General features: G+C 44.5%; 1 protein-coding gene across 2 annotated transcripts in view; it reads left to right on the top strand.

Annotated features, from left to right (window-relative positions):
- The window catches only part of SYK (spleen associated tyrosine kinase), a 100,071-nt gene that overhangs the window by 52,184 nt on the left and 19,888 nt on the right, over window positions 1-27,999 (top strand). For both annotated transcript variants that reach the window (XM_066257511.1, XM_066257512.1), the window contains exons 4-7: window positions 9,834-9,972; window positions 14,005-14,086; window positions 14,458-14,507; window positions 16,186-16,254. In XM_066257511.1, coding sequence (XP_066113608.1) covers window positions 9,834-9,972; window positions 14,005-14,086; window positions 14,458-14,507; window positions 16,186-16,254 — 340 coding nt within the window. The remainder of the gene's footprint in view (window positions 1-9,833; window positions 9,973-14,004; window positions 14,087-14,457; window positions 14,508-16,185; window positions 16,255-27,999) is intronic.

The raw sequence follows: 27,999 nt of genomic DNA, 5'->3' as shown, positions 1-27,999 counted from the left end.
GTGAAGTTAAGTGGTTCACTTGGGCTCTCTCTTGTTTGTTCATATAGGCCTGAAGTGATATGAACTTCCTTCTTATTCCTGCTTTTGCTACATCCCAGAGATTCTGATATGTCATATTGTCATTTTCATTTGTCTGTATATATCTTTTGATCTCTGCGCTTATTTCTTCTTTGACCCATTCATTTTTTAGAAGTATGTTGTTTAGTTTCCACATTTTTGTGGGGTTTTTCTCCTCTTTTTTTGCAGTTGAATTCTAGTTTCAAGGCTTTATGATCAGAAAATATGCTTGGTACAATTTCAATTTTTCTGAATTTGCTGATGTTATCTTTGTGGCCCAACATATGGTCAATTCTTGAGAATGTTCCATGTACACTAGAGAAAAATGTATACTCAGTCACTTTGGGATGAAGTGTCCTGTAGATGTCTATCATATCCAGGTGCTCTTGTGTTTTGTTTAAGTCCAATATATCTTTACTGATTCTCTGTTTGGATGACCGATCTAGAGCCGTCAGCGGTGTATTGAGGTCTCCAAGTATGATTGTATTTTGTCAGGGTTTTTTTTAGGTCAATAAGTAGCTGTCTTATATATTTTGGTGCTCCTTGGTTTGGTGTATATATATTAAGAAATGTTATGTCTTCTTGATTCAGTGTCCCCTTAATCATTATGAAATGACCACTTTTGTCTCTGAGTACTTTTTCTGTCTTGTAGTCAGCATTATCCGATATGAGTATTGCTACACCTGCTTTTTTTGGATGTTATTTGCTTGGAGTAATGTTTTCTAGCCTTTCACATTGAATTTGTTTTTATTTTTGTTGCTTAGATGTGTTTCTTGTAGGCAGCATACAGTTGGATTTTCTTTTTTAATCCATTCTGCTACTCTTTGTCTTTTTATTGGTAAGTTTAATCCATTGACATTTAGTGTAATTATTGACACTTGTGGGTTCCCTATTGCCATTTTGTAAATTGCTTTCTGTTAGTTTTATATCTTGTTTCATTCTTCTGTTTTGTTTTTCTATCATTTGTTTTTGTTTGTTTGTATTCCATACTTCTTTCTTCTGTTGCTACCTTTTTAAAGTCATGTTCTTCTGCGGTGGTTTTTTCAAGTGTGGTTAGCATTAAATATTGAAAAGGGTACCTACCATATTCATTGTAGTACCCTATCTTATGAGTGTTTCTGCGCTTCGTTGTCTTTTGCTACTGTTAATCTCCAGTCTCTCCCCCCCCTTTTTTTTTTTCCTTTGTTGTCACAGTTTAAGTTTGGTTTTATTGTGTTCTTGGTGGAGCTTTTACTTGTGGTTTTGTTTTATTTTGTTTTGTTCTTTGTATCTGGTTGGAAAACCCCCTTTAGTATTTCCTGGAGTGGGGGCTTTCTGATGATAAATTTCCTCATCTTTTCTGTATTTGTGAATGTTTTTATTTCTCCTTCGTACTTGAAGGATAGCTTTGATTGGTATAGTATTCTTGGCTGAAAGTTCCTCTCTTTCAGGGCTTTAAATATTGGGGTCCACTCTCTTCTAGCTTGTAGAGTTTCTGCTGAGAAATCTGATGATAATCTAATAGGCCTTTTTTTTATGTTGTATTTTTGTTTTCCCTGGCTGCCTTGAGAATTTTTTATTTGTCGTTGGTTTGTGCCGTCTTCATTATGATGTGCCTTGGAGTAGGTTTGTTGTGGTTAAGAAAACTTGGTGTTCTGTTTGCTTCTTGAATTTGAGGCTTTAGTTCTTTCCACAGGCTTGGGAAGTTCTCGTCTATTATTTGTTTGAGTATATTCTCCATTCCATTTTCTTTCTCTTCTCCCTCTGATATACCTATTATTCTTATGTTATTCTTTTTGATGGAGTCAGACAATTCCTGTAGGGCTTTCTGATTTTTTTTAATTTTTGAGTCTCTTTCTTCTTCTCTCTGTTGTGCCTCAAGTTGCTTGTCTTCTATTTCACTAATTCTACCTTCTATCTGGCCTGTTCTATTAGCTAAGTTTGTTACCTCATTTTCAGCTCGTGAATTGAGTTTTTTATTTCTGTTTGATTTGATTTTATAGTTTCAATTTCCTTGGTAATGTATTCTTTGTGTTTGTTAAGTTGTTTTCTGAGCTCCCTAAATTGCCTTTCTGTGTTTTCTTGTATATCTCTGAGTATTTTTAGGATTTCTATTTTAAATTCTCTGTCATTTAGCTCCAAGCTTTCCAATATATTAAATTTTTACTCCATAGATTTTTCCACATCCATCTGTGGTACTTCTCTATCTTTTGTATCCATGATATTCGATTTCTTTTTTCTTAATGGCATCTGAGGGTGGTCTTGTTGATAGCACACAGGCACACTCCCTCCTCAGCTTGAACAAATGTCTGTGCTGCATTAGCTTCCTCCACACCCTCAGTTCCCTCCTGACTCTCAGTTCCAAGTGAAAGCAGCCCTTCGTCTTCAGTGTGTGGAACTCCCGGATGCTCTAAGGATAGATTTTTCTGTCTCTGGTTGATGAATTTGTTGAAATTTTGGGGAGATCTGTCGGACGCACTGCTCACGGCGCCATTTTTGTGACATCGCTTTCCACATACCTTATTTTAAAGTAAAAAACCAAAACAGGAACAAATACAATATTTAAAATAAAGAACAAGTAAATTTAAGTCAACAAACTGACCAGTATTTCGATGGGAACTATGGGCCTGCTTTAGACTAATGAGATGGTCAATGTCTGGTTCCATATTTGTCACTGCTAGCCGTAACAAGTTATATGACATGCTTCTGGCGCCCTGATGCGTGCATCCTGCATCACCAGAAGTAGTACAACTACTATATGTGAGCGACACTGTGCTTTGCAGCGCTACCACATACAGTACTCCAGGAGCACAGGATGCATCTGCGTCCTATGCTCCTCTCACTGACCACCAATGAAAGAGGTGCCCCTTCCAGAAATGTGGCAGGTGCCGGGTAAATGGCATCAGGGTCCCAGGCGGCCCACGGGCCGTAGTTTGGGGACCCCTGATCTATATTTCATCTCTGATGATTATAGCACCAGAAGTCCTTGAGGATAGAACTCTCTCTCTCCCTCCTGCTCTCTTTCTCTACCTATTTCCTCTCTCATAACTCACATTTCCTTATGTTTTGGGTGATCTTGTTAAGCTCATACTTGATTAATATTCATCTGTGGGTGTCTGGAGTGTCCTATGTTGGGGTGTAGCTTTTCTTTACAAATCTGTGCTTTAATGTGGGAATTTCAGGTTTAGGTATCCACCTCACTTCTGGCCCACGATGCTCTGTGCACTGCATTACTGATTCTGATATTCGCCCTTAGGCCAAACTCACATATTATTTTTATTTTTGCTCTTATTAACCATATACTTTTCCCTGCTCAAATTTCTTTTTTTTCTTTTTTTTTTCTACTTTTCCAAGTGAGAAGAGGGGAAATAGACAAACTCCCACAAGCACCCTGACTAGGTCCACCTGGCAACCCCATCTGGGGCCGATGCTCTGCCCATCTGGGGCCTTGCTTACAACTAAGCTCCTTTTAGCATGTGAGGCATGGCTACAGAGCCACCCTCAGTGCCCAGGGCTGAGGCACTCAGACCAATTGAGCCATGGCTGTTGGGAGGAGAAGAGAGAGAAAGAGAAAGACAGGGGGGAGGGGAGGGGAAAAGAAGCAGATGGTCACTTCTCCTATGTGCCCTGACCAGGAGTTGAACCCAGGATGTTTGCCCACCACGCTGATACTCTACCATTGAGCCAACTGGCCAGGGCCTCTCTGCTCAAATTTCAACTCACTTTATGCTACATACTTAAACTTTAAAGGCAAAGATGGGTTTAGAAAAAATTTTACCCTTGTCCTTTGATAAGTAAGATAGCACATGGGTGTCTTGAGCCTCAGATGTGACAAGAAAAGCTGAATTCTGTCAGCACCTTCCTGTACTGCTACTACTGATCAAAGTTCACCGTTTTATCTGACGTGTGTGGTTCTGCAGCCGCAGATCAGCACAAATAGTCTCAGCCGGACTGAAGTACTATAGGAAGTTCAAAGGGGGTTGTGCACTGTGTCACTGTGAATTCATTGGTCTGATCGAGGTCCCCATGAAGCTGGCAGAGAAAGAGTGACCTCATTCCAACTCACAGACTAATGCACAGGGAGAGGGAGAGGGGGATTTGGGGTGCCATCTCAGAAAGGGCAGATGTAGGGAGGATTTGGGGTGCCATCTCAGAAAAGGCAGATGTGGAAAACAAGCTTGGTGTGGGCCTTGGTTCAGACCTGTGTTCTGGGATGATCCTGCTTTCACTGTCTGTACAGGATGCCCACATGCCTGAATTTTGCAATGGTGCAAGAAAATAGCCCCTAGATGCTGCATTTTCTTTTGTCTATTGTGAGTCCTTAGGGTTGATACCTTATACTCTGAGTTCGGGGCTGTCATCCTTGTATTAGCATGCACACTGTCCAGCATGTCACCTCCACAGACTCTCCTTCCCCACTCCAGCTCTTTTTGAGGAGCTGCTGTGGGGCCCCCTGTGGCAATATTTGACCCTCTGATAGTGTGAGACCTGGAAAGGAGGCTGAATGCTGGCCTTGGGCCCCACTCCTGTCTGTCTGTACAGCCCACCCTGACCACAGTGACTGTCCACCATATGCATATTGCTCATCCCAGTGCCCTCTTCCCTCCAGCCGGCCATGCCCGGCTCAGCCATGGGGAATGAAGCACAGGAGCATGAGAATGCCTGGTGGGCAAGGATACACTCCAGCTCTTCTGTTCTGTCTGCAGCAGACACTGCAATGTCCTGGAAGCTTGGTGGGTGGAGACCACCTTAAGGGTCCCAGCACATCCCAAGTTCCCCCTCCCCACCAGCGTCTGGGCATCACCACCGCACATTGTCTCTGATCTAGAAGGACATAGGGGTTCAGCCCCTCCTTGCAGAACCAACTCTTCCTACCTCACCTCCTATCACAGAACCTAAGGCTGTCCACCTTGGAAGAGGGTGACTTTCCTGCCCTCTCACCAAGAAGTGTCTCCAGGCTACATCAAGATAGGTTTCCCTAACTGGTGGTGGCAAAGTGGATAGAGCGTTGACCTGAAAACTGGTTTGAAACTCTGAGGTCGCCAGCTTGAGTGCAGGGTTGCCAACTTGAGTGCAGGATCATTAACATGATCCCAAGGTCGCTAGCTTGAGTTAAAAGTCACTGGCTTGAAGCCCAAGGTCACTGGCTTGAGCAAGGGATCACTGTCTCAGCTTGAGCCTCCTGGTCAAGGCACATATGAGAAGCAATCAGTGAACAACTAAAATGATGCAACTACAAATTGATGCTTCTCATCTCTTTCCCTTCCTCTCTCTCTCCCATCTTCTTCCTCACCCCCCCCCAAAAAGACAGTCTTAAGGCCAGTTAAGGTACCTTTGCAGCCTAACCCCAGTCCTAAGCACTGAAATCCAAATCTCATGCTCTGTAACAGCAAGTACACATCTGCTGTGAGCTTGACTCTTCCAAGAGACTCACTAGGCTTCCACAAAGCTGCCTGGGACCACTGGCTCAGAGGCTGGAAGGCAGCAGCCCTGAAGGATGAGAAGACTAGACTTCGCTCTTCCCCTCTTCGGACACCTGTGTGAAAAACCTGATGGGCGTGTGGGGCAGAGGGGCACTTTCCTGAGAACAGGGGGACCGAGAAGAGGGGCTGCTTCAGCTTCCACACCAGCATGCCCCTGATTTGACATTAAAAATAGCCCAGCCCAGGGTCTGCCTGCTGTCAGCAGACTCCTCACCGTTTATGGCCGTTAATGTCACCAGGCCTCCAATCTTTGTCACCTACAGCTGTAGGGCCTGTGGGTTTTCCCACTGTGCCCTTGTTTCCTGCCAGCTGCCTGGCGGGGAGGGTAGGGGGGCTGCTCAGGCTCCATGTCCAGAGCCTGTCCCTTGCTCTGCTATCCCTAGAGTGTGCGCATAGGCAGGCCTGGTACTGTTGTCTGGGAGCTGGCATGGGCTGTCTGGCTGGACACCGGCAAGGAGGTGCCCTCCAGGGCCTGTTCCCTGAGAGCCTCGTGGAAGCGTGTACCTTTGTAGCAGTCGCTCATCCAAAAGCAGAGACACCCCATTCCCACTGTGCACCAGCTCTGCTTCTATACTGCTTTTATCCCTAAATGCTAAACACACAAAAGAGCACATCAGTCCATCTGTGCACCTTTATGAATAGTTACATAGCCAACACCACTGGAGTCAAGAAAGAAAGCACCAGCTTCTCAGAAGGTCCCTCCTCACACCCCACCCCTAGAGGACACCACTTACTGGGCCTTTGTGTCCAGCCTGCCTTCACTTTTTTCTTCTGTTTCTTATTTTAAAAAAATTTTTAAATTTTTATTTTACCACCTGAGACCTACTGTACATCTCTCAACAAAACTGTTTGCTTTTTCCTGGCTGGGAACTTTGTGCACATGGAACCCTGGAGTAGTTTTTTATTTTTTTGCTTATTTTGATGAGAGGAGGGGAGATAGTAAGGCAGACTCCAGCATGCACTCTTACCAGATCCAACTGGCTACCCTGTTTGGGGTTGATGCTTGAGTACTGGGCTATTTTTAGTGCCTGAGGCAGATGTGCTCCAATAGAGCTATCCTCAATGCCTGGGGCCACACTCAAAACAATAGAGCTACTGGCTGTGAGGGGGGAAGGAGTTAAGCGGAAGAAGGATGGGAGAGAAGCAGATGTTTACTTTTCTTGTGTGCCCTGACTGGGAATCAAACCTGGGACATCCATATGCCGGGCCAATGCTCTATCCACTGAGCCAATAGCTAGGGCTAAGATTCATGCTTGTGAAAGTCATTTGTGCTTTGTACCACTGCTAGGTGTTTACCTTTGGTTCTCTGATATTTTATTGTACGAATACCTCACAATTTATTTTCTCACTCTGCAGTCAGTGAACATTCAGGTTGTTCACAGATAATCACTAAATGATTGCAGATAAAATGGCTGTAAACATTCTAGCATACTTTCTGAGTACAGAGCACACAGATTTTGCATAGCTGGGAGTGGATTGCTGACTCACAGAGGATTGTGAGGTTCAATTTCAGTAGACTATCCCAGGTTGTTTTCCAAAATGATGAGATTCACACTCCCACTGGCAGTGTACCATGGAGCCACGGCCCCCATTCTCAGCAACACTTCGTATGACCTGTCTTTCAATGTTTGCCAGCTGGAACGGTGTGTGCCACAGTTCTGTTTTTCCATTGTGGTCTTAATTTGCATTTTCCAGATTTATAATGAGGTGACTGCATGCTTTCCCCTGGGCAATCTGTGGTCTTCTGTCTTAGTTTTAATAAGATAAAGCCAATCAAGGCACAAGGCGAAAGGGGAGTGGAGGTTCGTTGTAGGTCTGAAAACCAGATGTGAAGGCCTCTGAATCAAGGACAGTGGTGCTCGGGCTGGCCTGTGGACATTATGCTTCCATTATCCTTTCATGTGGAAGTGCACCAATTCGTAATGCTTAGTGTTAAGAGTTGATATAGTTCCTTATGCCTCCAAACTATCCTATTTGTTTGCCACTCATGCTTATATAGTAAACAGAATAGGAGTTGTCCCATATCCACATCGTAAAATAGACTCAGTTCTCCTTCGCACAAGAAGAAAATGTTTTGCCTTTTCTGTATGGTTGGTCCTTAGTTTGATGGCCGTTTTAGTGGGAGTGCAGTGTACGCTTCAGGGTGTAGGTGGCCTGGCCAGGTCGGGAGGAAGGAGCGGTTGTCACAGCATGAGGAGGGTCTGTGTGTGTTTCTCCAACCACACCAGCTGCCCTGAGCTGTGGGGCATGGAGGGAGCCCGTCCATCGTGCACAGCCGAGCACGACTTGAAAAGAACTTTATTTTTGAAACAAGGTCCCCACCCCACACAACACAGCTCAGCTCTCAAGCCTTGGCTTAGCTTGTTGAGATGACTCTATAGACCAGGGTTAGTCAACCTTTTTATATCTACCGCCCACTTTTGTATCTCTGTTAGTAGGAAAATCTTCTAACCACCCACCGGTTCCACAGTAATGGTGATTTATAAAGTAGGGAAGTAACTTTACTTTATAAAATTTATAAAGCAGAGTTATAGCAAGTTAAAGCATATAATAATAATTACTTACTAAGTACTTTATGTCAGATTTTTGCTAAGTTTGGCAGAATAAATCTTTATAAAACAACTTACTATAGTTAAATCTATCTTTTTATTTATACTTTGGTTGCTCCACTACTGCCCACCATGAAAGCTGGAACGCCCACTAGAGGGTGGTAGGGAGCAGGTTGACTACCACTGCTATAGACCAAGGACAAGAACGTGTGACCATGTCTGTGTCCAAAGCCCGTCTCTTGAGTGTGACCTCTTGCAACTGGGGGAGAGCATCAAAAAGGTCTCTAAGCACAGGAGTCCCTGGAAGGCTGGCACAATTGAACTCTTCCCAAAGCATAGTGAATTTGGACACTTAACATTAAGGGCCTCCATTCCCTCATTTTAGAAAATGCCAGGGCTGGACCGTTTTCTAGGATCTAGGACTCACCCTCTCTTGGATGTCATGATCCAAAGGGCTCACAGTGCTAGAACAGGACAATGGGCTGAGGTGAGGGTGACTGAGTAGCCAAATTGGGGGAGGTCAAGCCCATTCTTTTTTTTTTTTTGTATTTTTCTGAAGCTGGAAATGGGGAGAGACAGTCAGACAGACTCCCGCATGCGCCCGACCGGGATCCACCCGGCACGCCCACCAGGGGCGACGCTCTGCCCACCAGGGGGCGATGCTCTGCCCCTCCGGGGCATCGCTCTGCCACGACCAGAGCCACTCTAGCGCCTGGGGCAGAGGCCAAGGAGCCATCCCCAGCGCCCGGGCCATCTTTGCTCCAATGGAGCCTTGGCTGCGGGAGGGGAAGAGAGAGACAGAGAGGAAGGAGGGGGGTGGAGAAGCAAATGGGCGCTTCTCTTATGTGCCCTGGCCAGAAATCGAACCCAGGTGCCCCGCACGCCAGGCTGACGCTCCACCGCTGAGCCAACCGGCCAGGGCCACAAGCCCATTCTATGCCTTGGCAGCCCCCTGCGTGGACTTCCCAAGAGGCCTCTCTCCTTGCGTAAGTGAAAGTACGCCCTGCTGTGTGTTGTGATGTGTCCCCTGCTGTTACTAGACTCACAGGTCTCATTGTCTTGGATAAGGGAAGGGGTGCTGCCCAAAGGTCCCTCCGGGACACAGAGCAGAGCCAGGCAGTCAGCTCAGCCCAGCGCAGTCCTGATTCCACCTGACAGACCCTGCCCCACAGTGGGTGACATTGTCTTCTCTCGGTGACTTCATCTTACTGTGTCATATAGAACAGCGTTTTAAATCTCAGCCCTGCCCTCCCCCCCCTCCCTGCAGAACAGAGAGTGGGGAGTGAAATGGCCCTGAGAATGGGAGCCCTCACATTCTCTATCTGTGGCTCAGAAGTTCCTAGTTAAAATGCCGATCAAACAGCCCCACTCTGTGCCCCCGGCTGGCTGGGAGCAGCTCCAGCTGGGATCTGACCTCAGGGGAGAAAGGAGGTAAGTCAGAGGGCTCCATGGACCCTCATCCAGCCCCAGGGTCCTGAAGGTCTCAGCTGCTGGTGCCCTGAGCAGTGCTGCTGCCGCAGGTGAAGCTCGGCCTCTCCTGATGCCCAGGCAGGGCTCTGGCCTCCCAAGACCTGGCTGCAGGCCAGCTCCAGGCCATAGCATTTCCTGGTCACAAGCTCTTGACATCACTGAGCTGCGTGTGGGGCCTCCCTGTGCATGGTGGGCAAAGCCCTTGACCCTGAGCTGGGCTGCTGTGGCCAGCAGCCCGCTCAGGACACCTCTTCTGGTGTAGGACCGGGAGTGATGGGCTCTCCCTGTCTTGCAGGATCAGGGCCAGGGACAACAACGGGTCCTACGCCCTGTGCCTGCTGCATGAGGGTAAAGTGCTACACTACCGCATCGACAAGGACAAGACGGGGAAGCTCTCCATACCGGACGGAAAGAAGTTCGACACCCTCTGGCAGGTACACAGTGTCCTAGGAAAGGAGGGAACAGGGCCCCTGTAGCCCGTTGGAGAAGCCCACCAGGGTCCCTGCCTGAGAGCTGCCTGACCAGAGCCTGCTCTTCAGTCTCCAGGTGCTGGTGCCAACAGCAAGTCTGAGAAGTGCTGGTCTGGAGTCACCACGTTAGGTTAATGAGGCTCCAGTGGGCCCTGTAGCTTCTCCAGGGTCAGCTGGGACTTGTAACCTTGGGGTGGTGCCTCTCAGGACCGTGCTCAGAGTTTCAACAGGGACCCTGCACTAGGGACTAGAAAACAGCCTTTAAAACAAACACGCAGAATAAAGGTGTGTGTGGCTGAGAAGGGGGTACGGAGGCGGCCGATCCAACTTCCTCTGCTCTGTGAGAGGCGGGGTTGAATCGGAAACGCTGGTGCTCACTGTTGATTCCCATGGGGCCGCCGTGGGCATCACTAGCTCATCCTCATGGTCAATCACAGCTCCATGAGGACACGGCAGCACTGCCCATGTCGTTTTCACAAAGCGTCCTGTGCTCTGTGGCGGGGCACAGTGTCGCGGCCCAGCCACGACGAGTCTATAATATTACAGGGTCTTCGAATGGGAAAAGGTATGAAATTGAATAAATGATAGACAGGGACTTAAAGATACATACATACAGATGGGTTCAGGAGGACGCCACGGCAAACAGTCTCCAGTGTTCCTTAGCCGTAACGTGCCTGCTCCCCAAAGCACGTCCACTTTTATTCATAGAAAAAATGTGGTCCATCAGCAGTGCAATTAAGTTTCCAAGGCAACTCAAAGACAACCCCCACCATACCATCCAAATCTACTTTACACCAATAAGAAACTAGCTTCCAGCCTCCTCCGGAGAACATGGGTGAGACAAATGAGAATCAGGTGTAGCTCTTTGTTAACTAAGCAGGTGAGGTGGGGTTTGGGCCCAGCACTTCTGTCCAGATTGCAAAAATACCGTTTATTTATTCGGTCCCCAGCAGCAGAGACACAGGGAACAAGGGACTCTGCCACTGCAGAGCGACAACTCCCCTGAGTGTTTGTGGGTGAGGGACGTGCAAACACCCACACCCAGGCCTGGCCGGGAACCTTGGTGCCAACAGCAGGCAAAGGTCCGGGCTCCAAATCCTGTCTCTTTAAATCCTGAGACTGGGATCCTCCTTACTGTATATCATGCACTTAGAGCAGCCACCACCTGATTTATTTGGGTTCCTAATGCTGTTGTGGGACAAAGAAATGCTTTTCCAAAGGCTGGGTATTACAATGTTATTCAGACCAGTTACAACACTGACCCTGCCTTTTGGTTTGTAGCAAATTAGCATATGGCTTGTTATCACCCACAGACTTTGCTTTATTTTAATAGTACGATTTGAAAAAGCATTTAGCCTATCAAGTTGTCCACTGCAGACTAGGGAGATGAGTCAAGAATGCTGCCTTGAGGCATTAATTTCCCATCCGTCTCTTGGCTCCTACCTGACTTGTTGACGGTGTACATTAGAGGCTTGACGGCCCTGGGTTCCGTCCCCAGTGCAGCCAGCCAGCTTCCCCAGATGGCGGCTTTTCTCCCGTGAGTGCACTCAGTCCCCAAGTCTGTGCCCTCCCACAGTGCCAAACATCGCTGGTTGTTGGGAAGTTCCTTCCCAAGACGCTCTCCCATATTTATTGGCTTCTCCGCCATAGTATAATACTCAGCCCTGATTTTGTCCTTTCTGTTGTGTATTTTCTAGCCACACCTTCCCCCCCCCCTTTTTTTTTTTACAGGGACAGAGAGAGACAGAGAGAGAGAGGGATAGATAGGGACAGACAGACAGGAACGAAGAGAGATGAGACATATCAATCATCAGTTTTTCATTGCGACACCTTAGTTGTTCATTGATTGTTTTCTCATGTGCCTTGACCGCGGGCCTTCAGCAGACCAAATAACCCTTTGCTCAAGCCAGCGACCTTGGGTCCAAGCTGATGAGCTTTTTTGCTCAAGCCAGATGAACCCACACTCAAGCTGGCGACCTCGGGGTCTCGAACCTGGGTCTTCTGCATCCCAGTCTGACGCTCTATCCATTGTGCCACTGCCTGGTCAGGCACACCTTCCCTTTTCACAGGTGTGATTTTTTTTTACTTTTGTCAATGGCAGTGTGAGGTATCTCTGTGCCCTGCTGCCACCCCAGAGTCTGGGGCTGTTTTTCTGAGACTTGTAATTACCACACTAACCTTGTAATTACCACACTAACTCCACAGAGGAGTCAGCAAACGTCTGGGCCTAATCAGGCCCCTGGCCTGTTTCTGTGTAGTCCTTGAGGAAAGTGACTGTTATACTTTAATGGATTGTTTTAAATAAAGGACTAAGGGGCAGAGATGGTATGTGGCCTGAAAAAGGCTGAAATGTCACTATCTGGCCCTTACAGACAACCATGGCAGCTCCTGCCCCAGGGAGACCTTGTGTGCATACCCGCCCCCGCCCCTGCTCTGGGGAAACCCTGCATGTGTACCCACCCCCTGCCCCTGCCCCTGCCCCTGCCCCAAGGAGATCCTGTGTGCATACCCACCCCGCCCCTGCTCTGGGAAAACCCTGCATGTGTACCCAGCTCCTGCCCCTGCCCCTGCCCTTGTCCCAAGGAGATCCTGTGTGCATACCCACCCTGCCCCTGCTCTGAGGAGACCTTGCATGCACACCCACCCCCTGCCCCACCCCCTGCCCCTGCCCCAGGGAGAACCCTGCATGCACACCCACCCCTGCTGCTGTGTACAACATATTGTTTAAAAACACAGGCATTAAGGGAGATTTTTGAGTGACACCAGAGAGATGCATGGGATGTCGCGCCTGTCATAAGGACGTCTGAACCATTGTTCTGAGAACACACTACTGCATTTAACGGAACAGGGAGATCTTTGGGGTCCATTCCAGTAGTGGGTTAGGGTTGATCAGACCGAAACCTTTGTTAAGAGGGTAGATCTCACGTGTTCTTACCACTGTAATTAAAATTTTGAAAACAAAGATATTACCTGGAAGAGTAAAATGTATCCATTCAACAAACATTCACACAAGTAGGTAAGTTTGGAGAATGGAAAAATTACCAATAAACAGACAAGCAAGAAGTATTGGATAAGAACATTTTAGGTTGTCTGAAGGGGAAACATCTGTTATGGGAAAAGGAAAGGTAAAATGCCAGGACTGCCTTCTTACTACATAATTTTGATAAAATATAAATCAATCTACTTGCCATTAATTTATTTTTTTAATGTAGGCATTAGACATCATGATCATAGTTTTCTGGGAGCCGGTAGCCAAGGACATCCATGTCCTGTGACAATGAGGCTACTTTCCAAAGGTCGCCTTTTCCCCTGTCCCAGTTCCTGCGTAATCTGTGCTAGGATGTCTCCTCTCTGAAACTTTTGGGCTGAAGGACTTGGTCGCTCCAAAGCCTTTGCCCACAGCACTGTTACCAGCATCACTCACTACTTACCTATCTGTCCACCCAGAAAGTAAGCAGTCAAGGGGAGGGCACACATGTCATTCACCTCAGTTTACCTTTGACCTCTCTCAGGGGCTAGTGAAGCAGAATGATTGTGGAATGAATGCTGAGGCCATTTGTATAATAACATACAGATGTAGAGGAATGTAAACAAATACTGTAAACGTGACTTGCTGCCAAAAAAGGAGAGAGAGGAGAGGAGAGGGGAAGAGAAGGGGAAGGGAGGAGGGGAGGGGAGGGGAGGGGAGGAGAGGAGAGGAGAGGAGAGGGGAAGAGGGGGGGAAGGGAGGAGAGGAGGGGAGGGGAGGGGAGGGGAGGGGAGAAGGAAGGAGAGGAGGGGAGAGCAGGACCCTGAAGGGAAGGCAGCATGTGGCCTTCTGCCCTGAGTCTGAGGCTGGAGGGCAGAGGCATGGGGAGGGGTCAGGCAGACAAACCAAGGAAGTTAAGTGTTGTCCTGAATCACTTTGAAAGTTTGAAAGGGAGTCAGCTGCTCCAGGTAGCGTTCCCTTTTCCGCCTCTGATATTGACTGCACTTTCTTTCTTTCTTCTCTTTCAGCTGGTCGAACATTATTCTTACAAAGCAGACGGTTTGTTAAGAGTGCTTACAGTTCCCTGTCAAAAAATTGGCAGCCAGGCAGGTGAGTCAGTAAGACATTGGAAGCTCGGTCTTTTAGATCATCATCTGATGATGATAACCCATCTTCTTTTAGGCGTGGCCTATTGCAAATTTAGGTAGGATGAGGCCTTGTTTTTACTGATTGATTAAAAATGTCATATTGCTCCAATTTTCCATATGTTACTGATCAAAAATAAATAGCTGATTAACTTAAAAAAACACTAGTGCTAATTGCATGTGTGAGAAACTTGAATAAAAGAGAAATAAAAAGAAATACACGCAGAAATGGTACCTACTTTTCAAGAAGCAGTATTTTACAATCGTGTTGATCGATAGGGGGTAGTTGGGTGGTTTCCACAGATGGATCAATAACCATCCACACTTTCTCACCAGGAAATATTAATTTTGGAGGTCGTCCACAACTTCCAAGTGCCCACCCTGCGGTAAGTGTTACTAGAAATACCACTGCAGAGGAGGCAGTTGTGTGTTAGCATAATGAAAAGCATGTTTTGTCTACCAGGTGTGTTGGTGATTGGTTTTTTTAAAATCATACTTGATAACCTTGGATTGCTGGTGTGAGCTAGAATCAGCCTATTTGTAGTCCCAAGCTAGCCACGTTAATTGTTATGGTAGATTATAAATTCTCTCCATCTGCTAAAAGTTTATAAAATGACCATGAAACCCTGATGTTAGATCAGAATGTGCCTCTTGGCAGATTGAGGAAGTGGTAACAGGTTGTGCTGGTTCAGTCTTGAACTGCCTATGTGTACCCTTGAGCACAACATATATGACCTCAGGTGTACCCATGAGCACAACATACATGACCTCAGGCAGGGTTGGTAAAATGAGTCTGGCATGTGAGATGTCTCAGTGATGCTGTCTGTCCAATTCGTTTGGTTACATCAACCAAGACATTGTTATTAAAAGACTCACCCCTTTCCAGGAGAGCTGGTTGTACAGTAGCTTTGCAAAAGGAGCCTTAGGAAGGGAGTGCTTGGTGGCATCAGAGAGAAGCCCTGAGAAGTATAGACTCTGGCATTAGACCAAAACCCACCTCCCCTCCCTGTCAGCAGGAGGTGAGAATGTGGCCTGTCCACATTTCTCCACATGGGTTTGCCTGAAATGGGCCTGATGTTCTTCAAGAGAGAGAATTCCGCTTCTACCTCTCTGGTCCTTCCAGACTGTTACAAGATAATGCACAGTTTAAGACTCAGAGCATGGACCAGTTTCCCACTCCTTTAACAGGACCTCATTGTGGACCTTTGATTCCCTCTAATGTCGTCGGTGAAGTGTAGAAATTACCCCATGGTGAGCCATGTGCTCTGTACCTCCCTTTAGTCTACTAACCCTTAAAAGAATCTACAGACAGTGAAATGCACGTTCTGCCCCCAGTGAGGACCAGTGACGGCTCAGAAGCTGTACCTGTGTGGAAACTGGGAGGCTGTCCAAGGCAGCACTTGTCACCAGGTTGGGGACCTGGAATTTGCTAAACTGGTAATGAACTTTAGGATCAAGACCTAAACTGTCACTCCTGGGAAAGGCCGTTTTATCTGACCCTTTATGCGGCGTGCGGGCCTGTCAACTCCACCATGTACACTCGGTGCGACAGATCCTCTTCCTCCAAAGTGGATTAGCGCCGAGAACTAAAGAACTGTTGAGCTCTGTATTGAGTCATATATCACCCATGGATGTGAGAAGTTAAAGTTTTTGAAACAACATTTTACTGACCAATGAGATAGCCACAGAAGAAACGCACATGCCCTGAGTGTTTAACTCAATGAATTCCCACAAAGATATACTCTTAGTTTCTTTAGAACAACTCATGTTGAGTTTGAGACTTAATGATGATTATCTGCCAAGCATGGGTTGTTTGACGGGACAGCTCTGATGTTCCAGCCTTTTTTGGAAAGCAGCGCCCAGGTGATTTTCCATGTCCTTCTGCCCAGGTGCTCCGCTTCCCTGGCAGTACTCCTAATGATCGAGTGTGGGTTGCCTTGTCTCAGCAATCCTAGAGGGCCTGGCATCCCGGTTATAAAGTATGTTAAGGTAGCAAGTGATGTACCAGAGCCTGTGTTTGTTTTCTGAAACGCTCACTGTTTCTCTTTGCCGTTGTGTTTCTAGACCTGGTCGGCGGGTGCCATCTTCGACAGACTCAAGTCCTACTACTTCCCAAAGTCGGGCCACAGAAAGGTGCTAAAGCCTCCCCTGCCTGCCACCCCCTGGGTTAAGTGGTAGGACTGACCCGCCCACACCCCGCCTTCCGTCTTCCCTTTGTGTGCACCCCCTGACCCTCCCACTGCTCTGGCACCGCATCTCTCGGCCATTGGCAGCCCTCACAGGCCGCTCTCCTGCGCATGTGCTGTGCTTCCCATGTGGGTCCTGGGTGTTTTGCTGCAAAGCTCATCATTCTGAGCGTGCAGTCCCTGCTAATGTGTGTGCTTAGAAGTCACGTTGGTCTGCATGACAGGTGAGACCTAACTCTCATGTGGGATAGTCTTGTCCAAGTGAGCCAAGTTACTTTTGAATTGCGAGAATTCTGTATCATGGTGTTGTGGCAACTGGCGGTACAAGTCACATGTAGATAGGAGGGACACCAAGGTTTCGTGAGTTCTGCTCAGTGAGGTTCCTAAGCTTGTTTTGTGTAGAGATACCAAGCTCCTCAGCACCTTCCTTGTGGCTGTAAATTTCCAACATAGAACTTTAATTATAAGTCATATAAAGATGGGATGGAACTGAAGGCTTAGAAACACCAGTTTTGTTTATGAGGCAGTGAGATTGATGTCTGATGCATTTTTTTTTTCTGTATTTTTCTGAAGCCGGAAACGGGGAGAGACAGTCAGACAGACTCCCGCATGCGCCCGACCAGGATCTACCCGGCTCTGCCCCCGGGGTGTCGCTCTGTTATGACCAGAGCCACTCCAGCACCTGGGGCAGAGGCCAAGGAGCCATCCCCAGCGCCCAGGCCATCTTTGCTCCAGTGGAGTCTTGCTGCGGGAGGGGAAGAGAGAGACAGAGAGGAAGGAGAGGGGGAGGGGTGGAGAAGCAGATGGGCGCTTCTCCTGTGTGCCCTGGCCAGGAAACCCGGGACTTCTGCACGCCATGTCTGACGCATTTTTATATTTTGCTATATAATTGGATTATGTGGGAAACAAAAAAGTTCTTTTTTAATAACTATTTATAATGAGTCACCTCCCTCAAAATCCATATATCAAGTAATGGATTGCTTTTCTTCCCCCTTCTAGTTTTATTATTGGCGGTGTAAAATTGATTATTTTATTAACAATTCTTTCCATTTTCATATCGGTTGAGATTTTTCCAAACATTTGAGCCTATATCCTTGGGCACCAACTCGTGAAGCTGAAGTATAAAAAATAATTAAGAGCATAAAGGCCCCAAGATTCTATTCAGTGAAAGTTTTTCAAGTGGGCAGTCACACTGGCAGCATTCTCAGCCTCACTGACCATAGAACACAGACCACACAGAAGTGCGTGTAAGGTGGTGTTTGAGGTGCAAGTTTTGTGGTGACCCTGAGTGGAATAACTGTATTTTTACGTCCCATTCCTCATCACTGGGGGTCTGCCCACAACAGTGTCACCATGGGCGGGGCATCACTTTTGAGGGTGACAGTGAGGGCTGCCTCTGCCGGGGGGGGGGGTGTATGTTCGGAGCTGGGGGCCAGGTTGTCAAGGTGACACATTGTCCATGTCAGTGTTCCTTTGCTCTACAACTTGGCGTTTGTTTCAAGATCAGGGCCAGGAGGTGACGGAGGCTCTGGCCTGAACAAGGTCAACCTTCCCTGTGATCCAAGGCTAACTCTCTGCAGCTACCACCTGCTGGCCCACCCGCCCCGGGCCCTGTCAGTGTCTGCCCCTTCTCCGTGAAGGGTGCTCCGCTCAGTTGTCCATTTGGCACCTCACAGGGCTGTGGTCCAGCGGGAAATGAGTCAGATGGTGACCCACCAACTGAGGTGACTCAGAACGTATTCTGATTTAGGGCGCTTTTTGGTCATGAATCGCCTTTTTGAGATTAGGATTACAAATTCAGTTCATATTGGTGACTTCCCAGCATGGTGTAACAGTCAAACCCAAGAGCCCAGTGTTCTTAATCCAATGCTACTTTTGACAAAGCTTCATAGAATGACTCAGGGCAGGACACATGGCAGTCCAGCATCCCATCAGCAGACTCAGCACCCCTCTCACCCCCAGCTTCCCTGGCCAGCCCATTCACAGGATCTGCCTGGAAGCCATGGAGGCTCCTCCTGGGAATGTGGGCCACACCTCCAATTCCCTCTCTTGTTCATTCATCGCTCCAAACCCCATGTGCCAACACTTTCGCCAGGAGCAGCAGCTGCCAGTGGCGCCCGGGGAGTGTGCCAAAGCGAACTTCCCTACACCCAGGCCTCTCTAGGCGGGCGGGGCACCTCACCCAGCCATTCAAGCTAACAATCAAGCGTTGGGGGAGGGGCATGTGCACAGCTTGCAGTTCATTCTGGAGAAATTCTGAAGATTCAATCGCTGAAATTAGCTTAACCCACAGGCTGCTCACCTCCCAACTGACTTACGTGGCTCTAATTGACAAGATCTCTCTCAGTTCAGCGATCCAAGACAAAGGTGTGATATTTTTTAGTGCCTCTTGCTAAAGGGGTGGCGGCAACTTCTGATTGGCAGAGCTTTCATACTCAGGGATATACGCTAACAAGAGGGACTTGGCAATGTTAAGACCTCCTTTACTGCAGACAGCAACTAGTGCATCTTCTTCCCAGCCAAATCAGGCTACAAAGTGCGGAAAGCCTGGGGACAGTGGTCCCACAGAGTGCTAGGCATGCTGAACAGGCCTGAAGGCTCAAAGAAAGTCACCTTGAAAGCAATTGGCTCCCAGCCCCGCCTGATTACGCTGGCTGCTCTGACTGCCAGAGCCTTACCCAGAGCCCTGCATTAAGTGGGGATAGAGTGGGGATTTGCCAGCTCTCTAAGCCTCTTACTCCCCAGGCAGAGGCAGCGGCAGCCTCATAACTGGATCATCAGGCTGCTCATTCAGGAAGGAGAGACTAGGAGAGAGGATCCGGGAAAACGGACTCTCATTGTTGGAGCCTGCAAATGCTAACAAGCCTTGACTACCAACGAGACTGAAGCCAAATATATGACATTGCCATAGAGTCTCATCAACTGCAAATCCCTACCTAAGCATGCCACAGGGGCAGAGCCTGGAGTACAGAGTCACCGACCAGGAAGAGGGAGAGGAAAGAAAAGGGAAGAAGAAGTTAACCTCTCAAATTCAAGAAAAATTCACAGACTTTATAATTTGTTCCACTATTTTTTTTTTGCTTGTTTGTTTCTTTCACCTTCTTGCCTTCATTAGTATTATTTCTATTTCCTCCACCTTGGTCCTTTTATTCTCTGCTCATCTTACTCTTTCCTTTTCTTGAACTACACTACCCATCAGTGTTTCATTTTATTTCTTTTCTTCTTCCTTACTCTCCATGAGGGTTACACTCCAAAACCCTTAACTCTCTCTCTCTCTTTTTGGTTTTTTTTCTTTTTTCTTCCTTTCCTTTTCCCCTTTTTCTTGTTTCTCCTTTCCATTAGTTTCTTCTTTTCTCCTTTTAATTTTCCTCTCATTCAATTCTCACTCACGAACAAATTATTTAATTTGAAACTCAAGTTTTTTTGTGGCATTTTGGGTGCTTTTTCTGGTTTCTATCAGATTCCTCTCATTATATCTCTTAGTCAACCATCACTTACAAGCAAATCATTTTATATTTGACCCAAATTTTTTCCTTTTTTTCATTTTGTGGGTCCCTACTTCCTTTTTTGCCCCTTGAACAGTTCCCCCCAACTCAGACCCTGTGTTATAGACAGTTTTTGTTCCATTTAGCATAATATAATTCACAGTTTATCATGATATTTTCCTAAGGAGGAGGGAAGAGGATGGGAAGAGAAGAAAGAAAAGGGGAAGGAAATAATAAATTATTACTGGGTTTTTTTGTGTTTTTTTTTCCAATTTTTTTATTTATTTTTCTTTTTTTTCATTTTTTTCTACTTTTTATTCTTTATTAATTCTCATTAGTGCTATCAACAAGACCACCCTCAGATGCCATTAAGAAAAAGGAAAACAAATATCATGGATACAAAAGAAAGAGAAGTAACACAGATAGATGTGGAAAAATCTATGGAGAAAATATTTAATATATTGGAAAGCTTGGAGCTAAATGACAGAAAATTTAAAATAGAAATCCTAAAAATACTCAGAGATATACAAGAAAATACAAAAAGGCAATTTAGGGAGCTCAGAAAACAACTCAACGAACACAAAGAATATATTACCAAGGAAATTGAAACTATAAAAACAAATCAAACAGAGATGAAAAACTCAATTCATGCACTGAATAATGAGGTAACAAGCTTAGCTAACAGAACAGACCAGATAGAAGGTAGGATTAGGGACATAGAAGACAGGCAACTTGAGGCACAACAGAGAGAAGAAGAAAGAGACTCAAAAATTTAAAAAAATGAGAAAGCCCTACAGGAATTGTCTGACTCCAAAAAAAAATAAATAAATAACATAACAATAATAGGTATATCAGAGGGAGAGAGAAAATGGAATGCAGAATTTATTCAAACAAATAATAGACGAGAACTTCCCAAGCCTGTGGAAAGAACTAAAGCCTCAAATTCAAGAAGCAAACAGAACACCGAGTTTTCTTAACCACAACTAACCTACTCCAAGGCACATCATAATAAAAATGGCACAAACCAACGACAAAGAAAAAATTCTCAAGGCAGCCAGGGAAAAGAAGAATACAACATTTAAAGGAAGGCCTATTAGGTTATCAGCAGATTTTTCAGCAGAAACTCTACAAGCTAGAAGAGAGTGGACCCCAATATTTAAAGTCCTGAAAGAGAGGAACTTTCAGCCAAGAATACTATATGCATCAAAGTTATCCTTCAAGTACAAAGGAGAAATAAAAACATTAACAGGCCCTGGCTGGTTAGCTCAGCGGTAGAGTGTCGGCCTGGCGTGCGGGGGACCCGGGTTTGATTCCTGGCCAGGGCACATAAGAGAAGCACCCATTTGCTTCTCCACCCCCCCTTCCTCTCTGTCTCTCTCTTCCCCTCCCGCAGCCAAGGCTCCATTGGAGCCAAAATGGCCCGGGCGCTGGGGATGCCTCCTTGGCCTCTGCCCCAGGCGTTAGAGTGGCTCTGGTCACGGCAGAGCGATGCCCTGGAGGGGCAGAGCATCGCCCTCTGGTGGGCAGAGCATCGCCCCTGGTGGGTGTGCCAGGTGGATCCTGGTCGGGCGCATGTGGGAGTCTGTCTGACTGTCTCTCCCCGTTTCCAGCTTCAGAAAAATACAAAAAAAAAAAATTTAACAAATACAGGAAAGATGAGGGAATCTATCATCAGAAAACCCCCACTCCAGGAAATACTAGGGGGGTTTTCCAACCAGATCCAAAGAACAAAACAAAACAAAACCACAAGTGAAACTCCACCAAGAAAACAATAAAAACAAATTTAAACTGTGACAACGAAAGCAAAAAAAGGGGGGGGGGGAGAGGACAGAGATTAACAGTAGCAAAAGATGATGACGTGCAGAAACACTCGCAAGATAGGATACTACAATGAATATGGTAGGTACCCTTTTCATTACTTAATGGTAACCACCTTTGAAAAAACCACCACAAAAGCACATGACTTAAAAAAGGTAGCGACAGAGGAAAGAAGTATGGAATACAAACAAAAACAAATGATAGAAAAACAAAAGAGAAGAATCAAAGAAGATACAAAACTAACAGAAAGCAATTTATAAAATGGCAATAGGGAATCCACAAGTGTCAATAATTAAACACTAAATGTAAATGGATTAAACTCACCAATAAAAAGACACAGAGTAGCAGAATGGATTAAAAAAGAAAATCCAACTGTATGCTGCCTACAAGAAACACATCTAAGCAACAAGGATAAAAACAAATTCAAAGTGAAAGGCTGGAAAACAATACTCCAAGCAAATCACATCCAAAAAAAAGCAGGCGTAGCAATACTCATATCTGATACTGCTGACTACAAGACAGCAAAAGTACTCAGAGACAAAAATGGTCTTTTCATAATGATTAAGGGGATGCTGAATCAAGAAGACATAACAATCCTTAATATATATGCACCAAACCAAGGAGCACCAAAATATATAAGACAGCTACTTATTGACCTAAAAACAAAAACTGACAAAAATACAATCATACTTGGAGACCTCAATACACCGCTGATGGCTCTCGATCAGTCATCCAAACAAAAAATCAATAAAGATATAGTGGCCTTAAATGAAACACTAGAGCACCTGGATATGATAGACATCTACAGGACACTTCATCCCAAAGCGACACAGTATACATTTTTCTCTAGTGTATATGGAACATTCTCAAAAATTGACCATATGTTGGGCCACAAAGATAACATCAGCAAATTCAGAAAAATTGAAATTGTACCAAGCATATTTTCTGATCATAAAGCCTTGAAACTAGAATTCAACTGCAAAAAAGAGGGAAAAAACCCACAAAAATGTGGAAACTAAACAACATACTTTTAAAAAATGAATGGGTCAAAGAAGAAATAAGCGCAGAGATCAAAAGATATATACAGACAAATGAAAATGACAATACGATATATCAGAATCCCTGGGATGCAGCAAAAGCAGTGATAAGAGGGAAGTTCATATCACTTCAGGCCTATATGAACAAACAAGAGAGAGCCCAAGTGAACCACTTAACTTCACCCCTTAAGGAACTGGAAAAAAAAGAACAAAAACAACCCAAAACCAGCCGAAGAAAGGGGATAATAAAAATCAGAGCAGAAATAAATGAAATAAAGAACAGAAAAACTATAGAAAAAATTAATAAAACAAGGAGCTGGTTCTTTGAAAAGATCAACAAAATTGACAAACCCCTGGCAAGACTTACCAAGGAAAAAGGAGAAAGAACTCATATAAACAAAATCCAAAATGAAAGAGGAGAAATCACCATGGACATCGTAAATATACAAAGAATTATAGTAGAATACTATGAAAAACTTTATGCCACTAAATTCAACAATCTAGAAGAAATGGATAAATTCCTAGAACAATACAACCTTCCTAGACTGAGTCAAGAAGAAGCAGAAAGCCTAAACAGACCTATTAGTAGAGAAGAAATAGAAAAAACCATTAAAAACCTCCCCAAAAATAAAAGTCCAGGCCCAGACGGCTATACTAGTGAATTTTATCAAACATTCAAAGAAGACGTGGTTCCTATTCTACTGAAAGTCTTCCAAAAAATTGAAGAAGCAATACTTCCAAACACATTTTATGAGGCCAACATAACCCTCATACCAAAACCTGGCAAGGACGGCACAAAAAAAGAAAACTACAGACCAATATCTCTAATGAATACAGATGCTAAAATACTAAACAAAATACTGGCAAATCAAATACAACAACATATTAAAAAATAATACATCATGATCAAGTGGGATTCATCCCAGAATCTCAAGGATGGTTCAACATACGTAAAACGGTTAACGTAATACACCATATCAACAAAACAAAGAACAAAAACCACATGATCTTATCAATAGATGCAGAAAAGGCTTTCGATAAAATACAACACAATTTTTATTAAGACACTCAACAAAATGGGTATAGAAGGAAAATATCTCAACATGATAAAGGCCATATATGATAAACCAGCAGCCAACATCATATTAAATGGCATAAAACTGAGGACTTTCCACCTTAAATCAGGAACAAGACAAGGTTGTCCACTCTCTCCACTCTTATTTAACGTGGTGCTAGAAGTTCTGGCCAGAGCAATCAAATAAGAGAAAGAAATAAAAGGCATCCATATTGAAAAAGAAGAAGTAAAGGTATCACTTTTTGCAGATGATATGATCCTATACATCAAAAACCCCAAAGATTTCACAAAAAGATTACTAGAATCAATAAGCCAATACAGTAAGGTCACAGGATACAAAATTAACATAGAAAAGTCCATAGCCTTTCTATATGCCAACAATAAAATATTAGAAAACGGACTCAAAAAAATAATCCTCTTCACGATTGCAACAAAAAAAATAAAATACCTAGGAATAAACATAACAAAGAATGTAAAGGACCTATATAACGAAAACAACAAAGTATTGTTAAGGGAAATTGAAAAAGATATAATGAGATGGTAAAATATTCCTTGTTCGTGGATAGAAATAATAAATATAATCAAAATGGCCATATTACCCAAAGCAATTTCTAAATTTAATTCAATTCCCATCAAAATTCCTATGACATTCTTTAAAGAAATGGAACAAAAAATCATCAGATTTATATGGAACTATAAAAAGCCCCGATTAGCCAAAGCAATCCTAAGGAAAAAGAATGAAGCTGGGGGCATTACAATACCTGACTTCAAACTATATTATAGGGCCACAACAATCAAAACAGCATTGTGTTGGCAGAAAAATAGACAGACTAATGGAACAGAATTGAAAGTCTAGAAATAAAACCACATATATATGGTCAAATAATTTTTGATAAAGGGGCCAACAACACACAATGGAGAAAAGAAAGCCTCTTCAACAAATGGTGTTGGGAAAACTGGAAAGCCACATGCAAAAGAAGGAAACTCGACTACAGCTTGTTCCCGTGTACGAAAATTAATTCAAAATGGATCAAAGACCTAAATATAAAACCTGAAACAATAAAGTACATAGAAGAAGACATAGGTACTAAACTCATGGATCTGGGTTTTAATGAGCATTTTATGAATTTGACTCCAAAGGGAAGAGAAATGAAAGCAAAGATAAATGAATGGGATTACATCAGACTAAAAAATTTTTGCTCAGCAAGAGAAACTGACAACAAAATAAATAGATAGCCAACTAAATGGGAAATGATATTTTCAAACAACAGCTCAGATAAGGGCCTAATATCCAGAATTTACAGAGAACTTATAAAACTGAACAACAAACAAACAATCCAATAAAAAAATGGGAAGAGGACATGAACAGACACTTCTCCCAGGAAGAAATACAAATGGCCAACAGATATATGAAAAGATGCTCATCTTTTTTAGTTATTAGAGAAATGCAAATCAAAACTACAATGTGATACCACCTCACACCTGTTAGATTAGCTATTATCAACAACATAGGTAATAGTAAATGCTGGAGAGGCTGTGGAGAAAAAGGAACCCTCATTCACTGTTGGTGGGACTGTAAAGTAGTGCAACCATTATGGAAGAAAGTATGGTGGTTCCTCAAAAAACTGCAAATAGAACTACCTTATGACCCAGCAATCCCTCTACTGGGTGTATACCCCCAAAACTCAGAAACATTGATACATAAAGACACATGTAGCCCCATGTTCATTGCAGCATTGTTCACAGTGGCCAAGACATGGAAACAACCAAAAAGCCCTTCGATAGAAGACTGGATAAAGAAGATGTGGCACATATACACTATGGAATACTACTCAGCCATAAGAAATGATGACATCGGATCATTTACAACAAAATGGTGGAATCTTGATAACATTATACGGAGTGAAATTAGTAAATCAGAAAAAACCAAGAAGTACATGATTCCATACATTGATGGGACATAAAAACGAGACTAATAGACATGGACAAGAGTATGGTAGTTACCGGTTGGGGGGGGGGGCATGGGAGCGAAGGAGGAGAGGGAGAAGGGGATGGGGAGGGGCACAAAGAAAACTAGATAGAAGGTGACGGAAGACAATCTGACTTTGGATGATGGGTATGCAACATAATTGAATGACAAGATAATCTGGACATGTTTTCTTTGAATATATGTACCCTGATTTATTTATGTCACCCCATTAACATTAATAAATATTTATAAAAAAACAAAAACAAAACAAAAACTGAATTTAAAGAATAGAAGTACAATTCTCTATCTCCCTGCCCCGTGCTACACACTAACTTTTAGGACTGGCAGTCTCTGCATGAATGAAGTCCCTCCTGTTATTAGTACTGGGGTATTTTTGTCTGCTGGTATAAGTACGTATGCCTGTCCTTCTGTTAAGGAGAACCTGCAGAAGGTGGGCAGCACCCTTAAAGAGTTAAGGACAGTGTGTTCATTCCACATTTCAAAGGTACATTCTCTGAGACTCAACATTTACATTTATCTTAGTTGTGGAAAAGCGTTCCAGAATTTCAAATTAAAATCCATTTTTTTATATGTTTTATTCCAACACATACAGTGATGATTGGAATATTTTCAGACATGTAAGTACATAATTCACTAGGGTTCAGCTAGGAGAGAGACAGAAAGGGAAAGAAGTTTTCAAGCCATTCTTGTTTGGTAATCCAAAGCAGTAGGGCAGGCCCTGGAGAAAATATGTTTTTATATTATTATAAAATAGAATAAGATTTAATGTCATTGCTGCTAAGGTGCAGGGAGATTCATTATGAAGGTCAAGTGTCTACTTTCGTGGATCTGAAGGAAACCTAATGTTATCCCATGCCCTGGCCAAGGGGTGTCTGTCCTCAGCAGTGGGACCTTGTTCCGCTTTGAGACCACGGTCATTCCACCAGAGACCAGAATATGTGAGGTCATGACAGCCAGTATTTCTGAAACCTGGTTCTCCTGTCATAGTAACTGTGAGAAGTACGTCTTTATCTTTATTACTGCTATTGCCTGATTCAAAAATGACTTCTCAAACATAGGCACTCAGTGAATACTTGTTAAATCCATTTTCTGCTTGTCTTCAATCCTGGGGGGGGGAAGAAATCAAGGGTTATAATTTATAACCTAACCTAATTTTTATGCTGTTATTGTGGAGTGTCCTGTTTGGACCAGAATTTATAAAACTTAAAAAAAAATCACAGATTGTTCTTTGCAGGGTCGAGGGTTACCATAGCTAGCACCATCTAGTGATGTCCTGCCAGTTTTGAATATCAGCAACAATGGGGGGGGGAGCAATTGTCAACATTCATTTATACCTTGTTCTCTAAGCAGAAAAGGTGAATGCATCATCAAAAAAAAAGAGGTGGAATAATGAACAGAGCTATAGTGAACCAACAATATGCTTTTTGTTAACTTAAAACTTCATTAAATGGCAATCAGTACTGTCATCATTTACCATCATGCCTTAGACCTCACTCTTTACAAAGTCCTCCAATTCTCCTTTTCCCCTGAGCATCTGATTCCAGAAGGCTTTTATTGTGGCTGCTGTTCTGCTAAACGGCATAGGCACCCATCACTTCAGGAAAGATAAAACCTGCTTTCTGTATCTGCGTCTTTGCCATGCGGTGCCCACTGCCCGTTAGCTGACACCACAGCAACTTCCTTTCTCTTTCAAACAATGTCTTCTCAAGCATAGCGCCACCTCTGTCCTGCTGTGGGCAGGAGGGCGAGGGGTCCTGGCTGGGACCATGTGGCGGTCTGTTGAGGCAGCACTGAACTGCAGCTCTGGGCCACACAGGTGTAAACAGGGGCCGCGCCTGCCAGAGGTGACCCTCATCCCATTTCCTATCTAGAGTGCAGACATCGGGTGAGCACCACACCACCAACCCGAGTATGCATTACGCTGTGCAGGGCTGTACGTTTGCTGTGTCCGTCACTAATTCTGACATAGTCCTGATGGCCGAAGGTGTACTTTTCTGTATTTCTTTATACTCCACCTCTATTTCAAAGTTATCCACAGGAGTCATATGACAGATAATTGCATTCTGGCTTAATTTTAACAACTTTTATGAAGTCCCCCTGGCCTGGGGGACATTTGATCAGGGTGGAGAGGCTGCAGCCTGGAGCGTGGTCTGGAGTAGGCCGAGGGCAGAGAGGATGACGGGGCAGAGAAGGGGTGCCAGGGGCTCTCTGTGTCCTGGTGCCTTGGAAGTTTTGTCTTTGGGTCTCATAACTTTCCGAACTGCAGGGAAAATCAGAGAAGTTGGAA

Source organism: Saccopteryx bilineata, chromosome 2, assembly GCF_036850765.1.
Source record: "Saccopteryx bilineata isolate mSacBil1 chromosome 2, mSacBil1_pri_phased_curated, whole genome shotgun sequence".
NCBI lineage: Eukaryota > Metazoa > Chordata > Mammalia > Chiroptera > Emballonuridae > Saccopteryx > Saccopteryx bilineata.
This window is presented reverse-complemented; position numbering and strand designations above follow the sequence as displayed.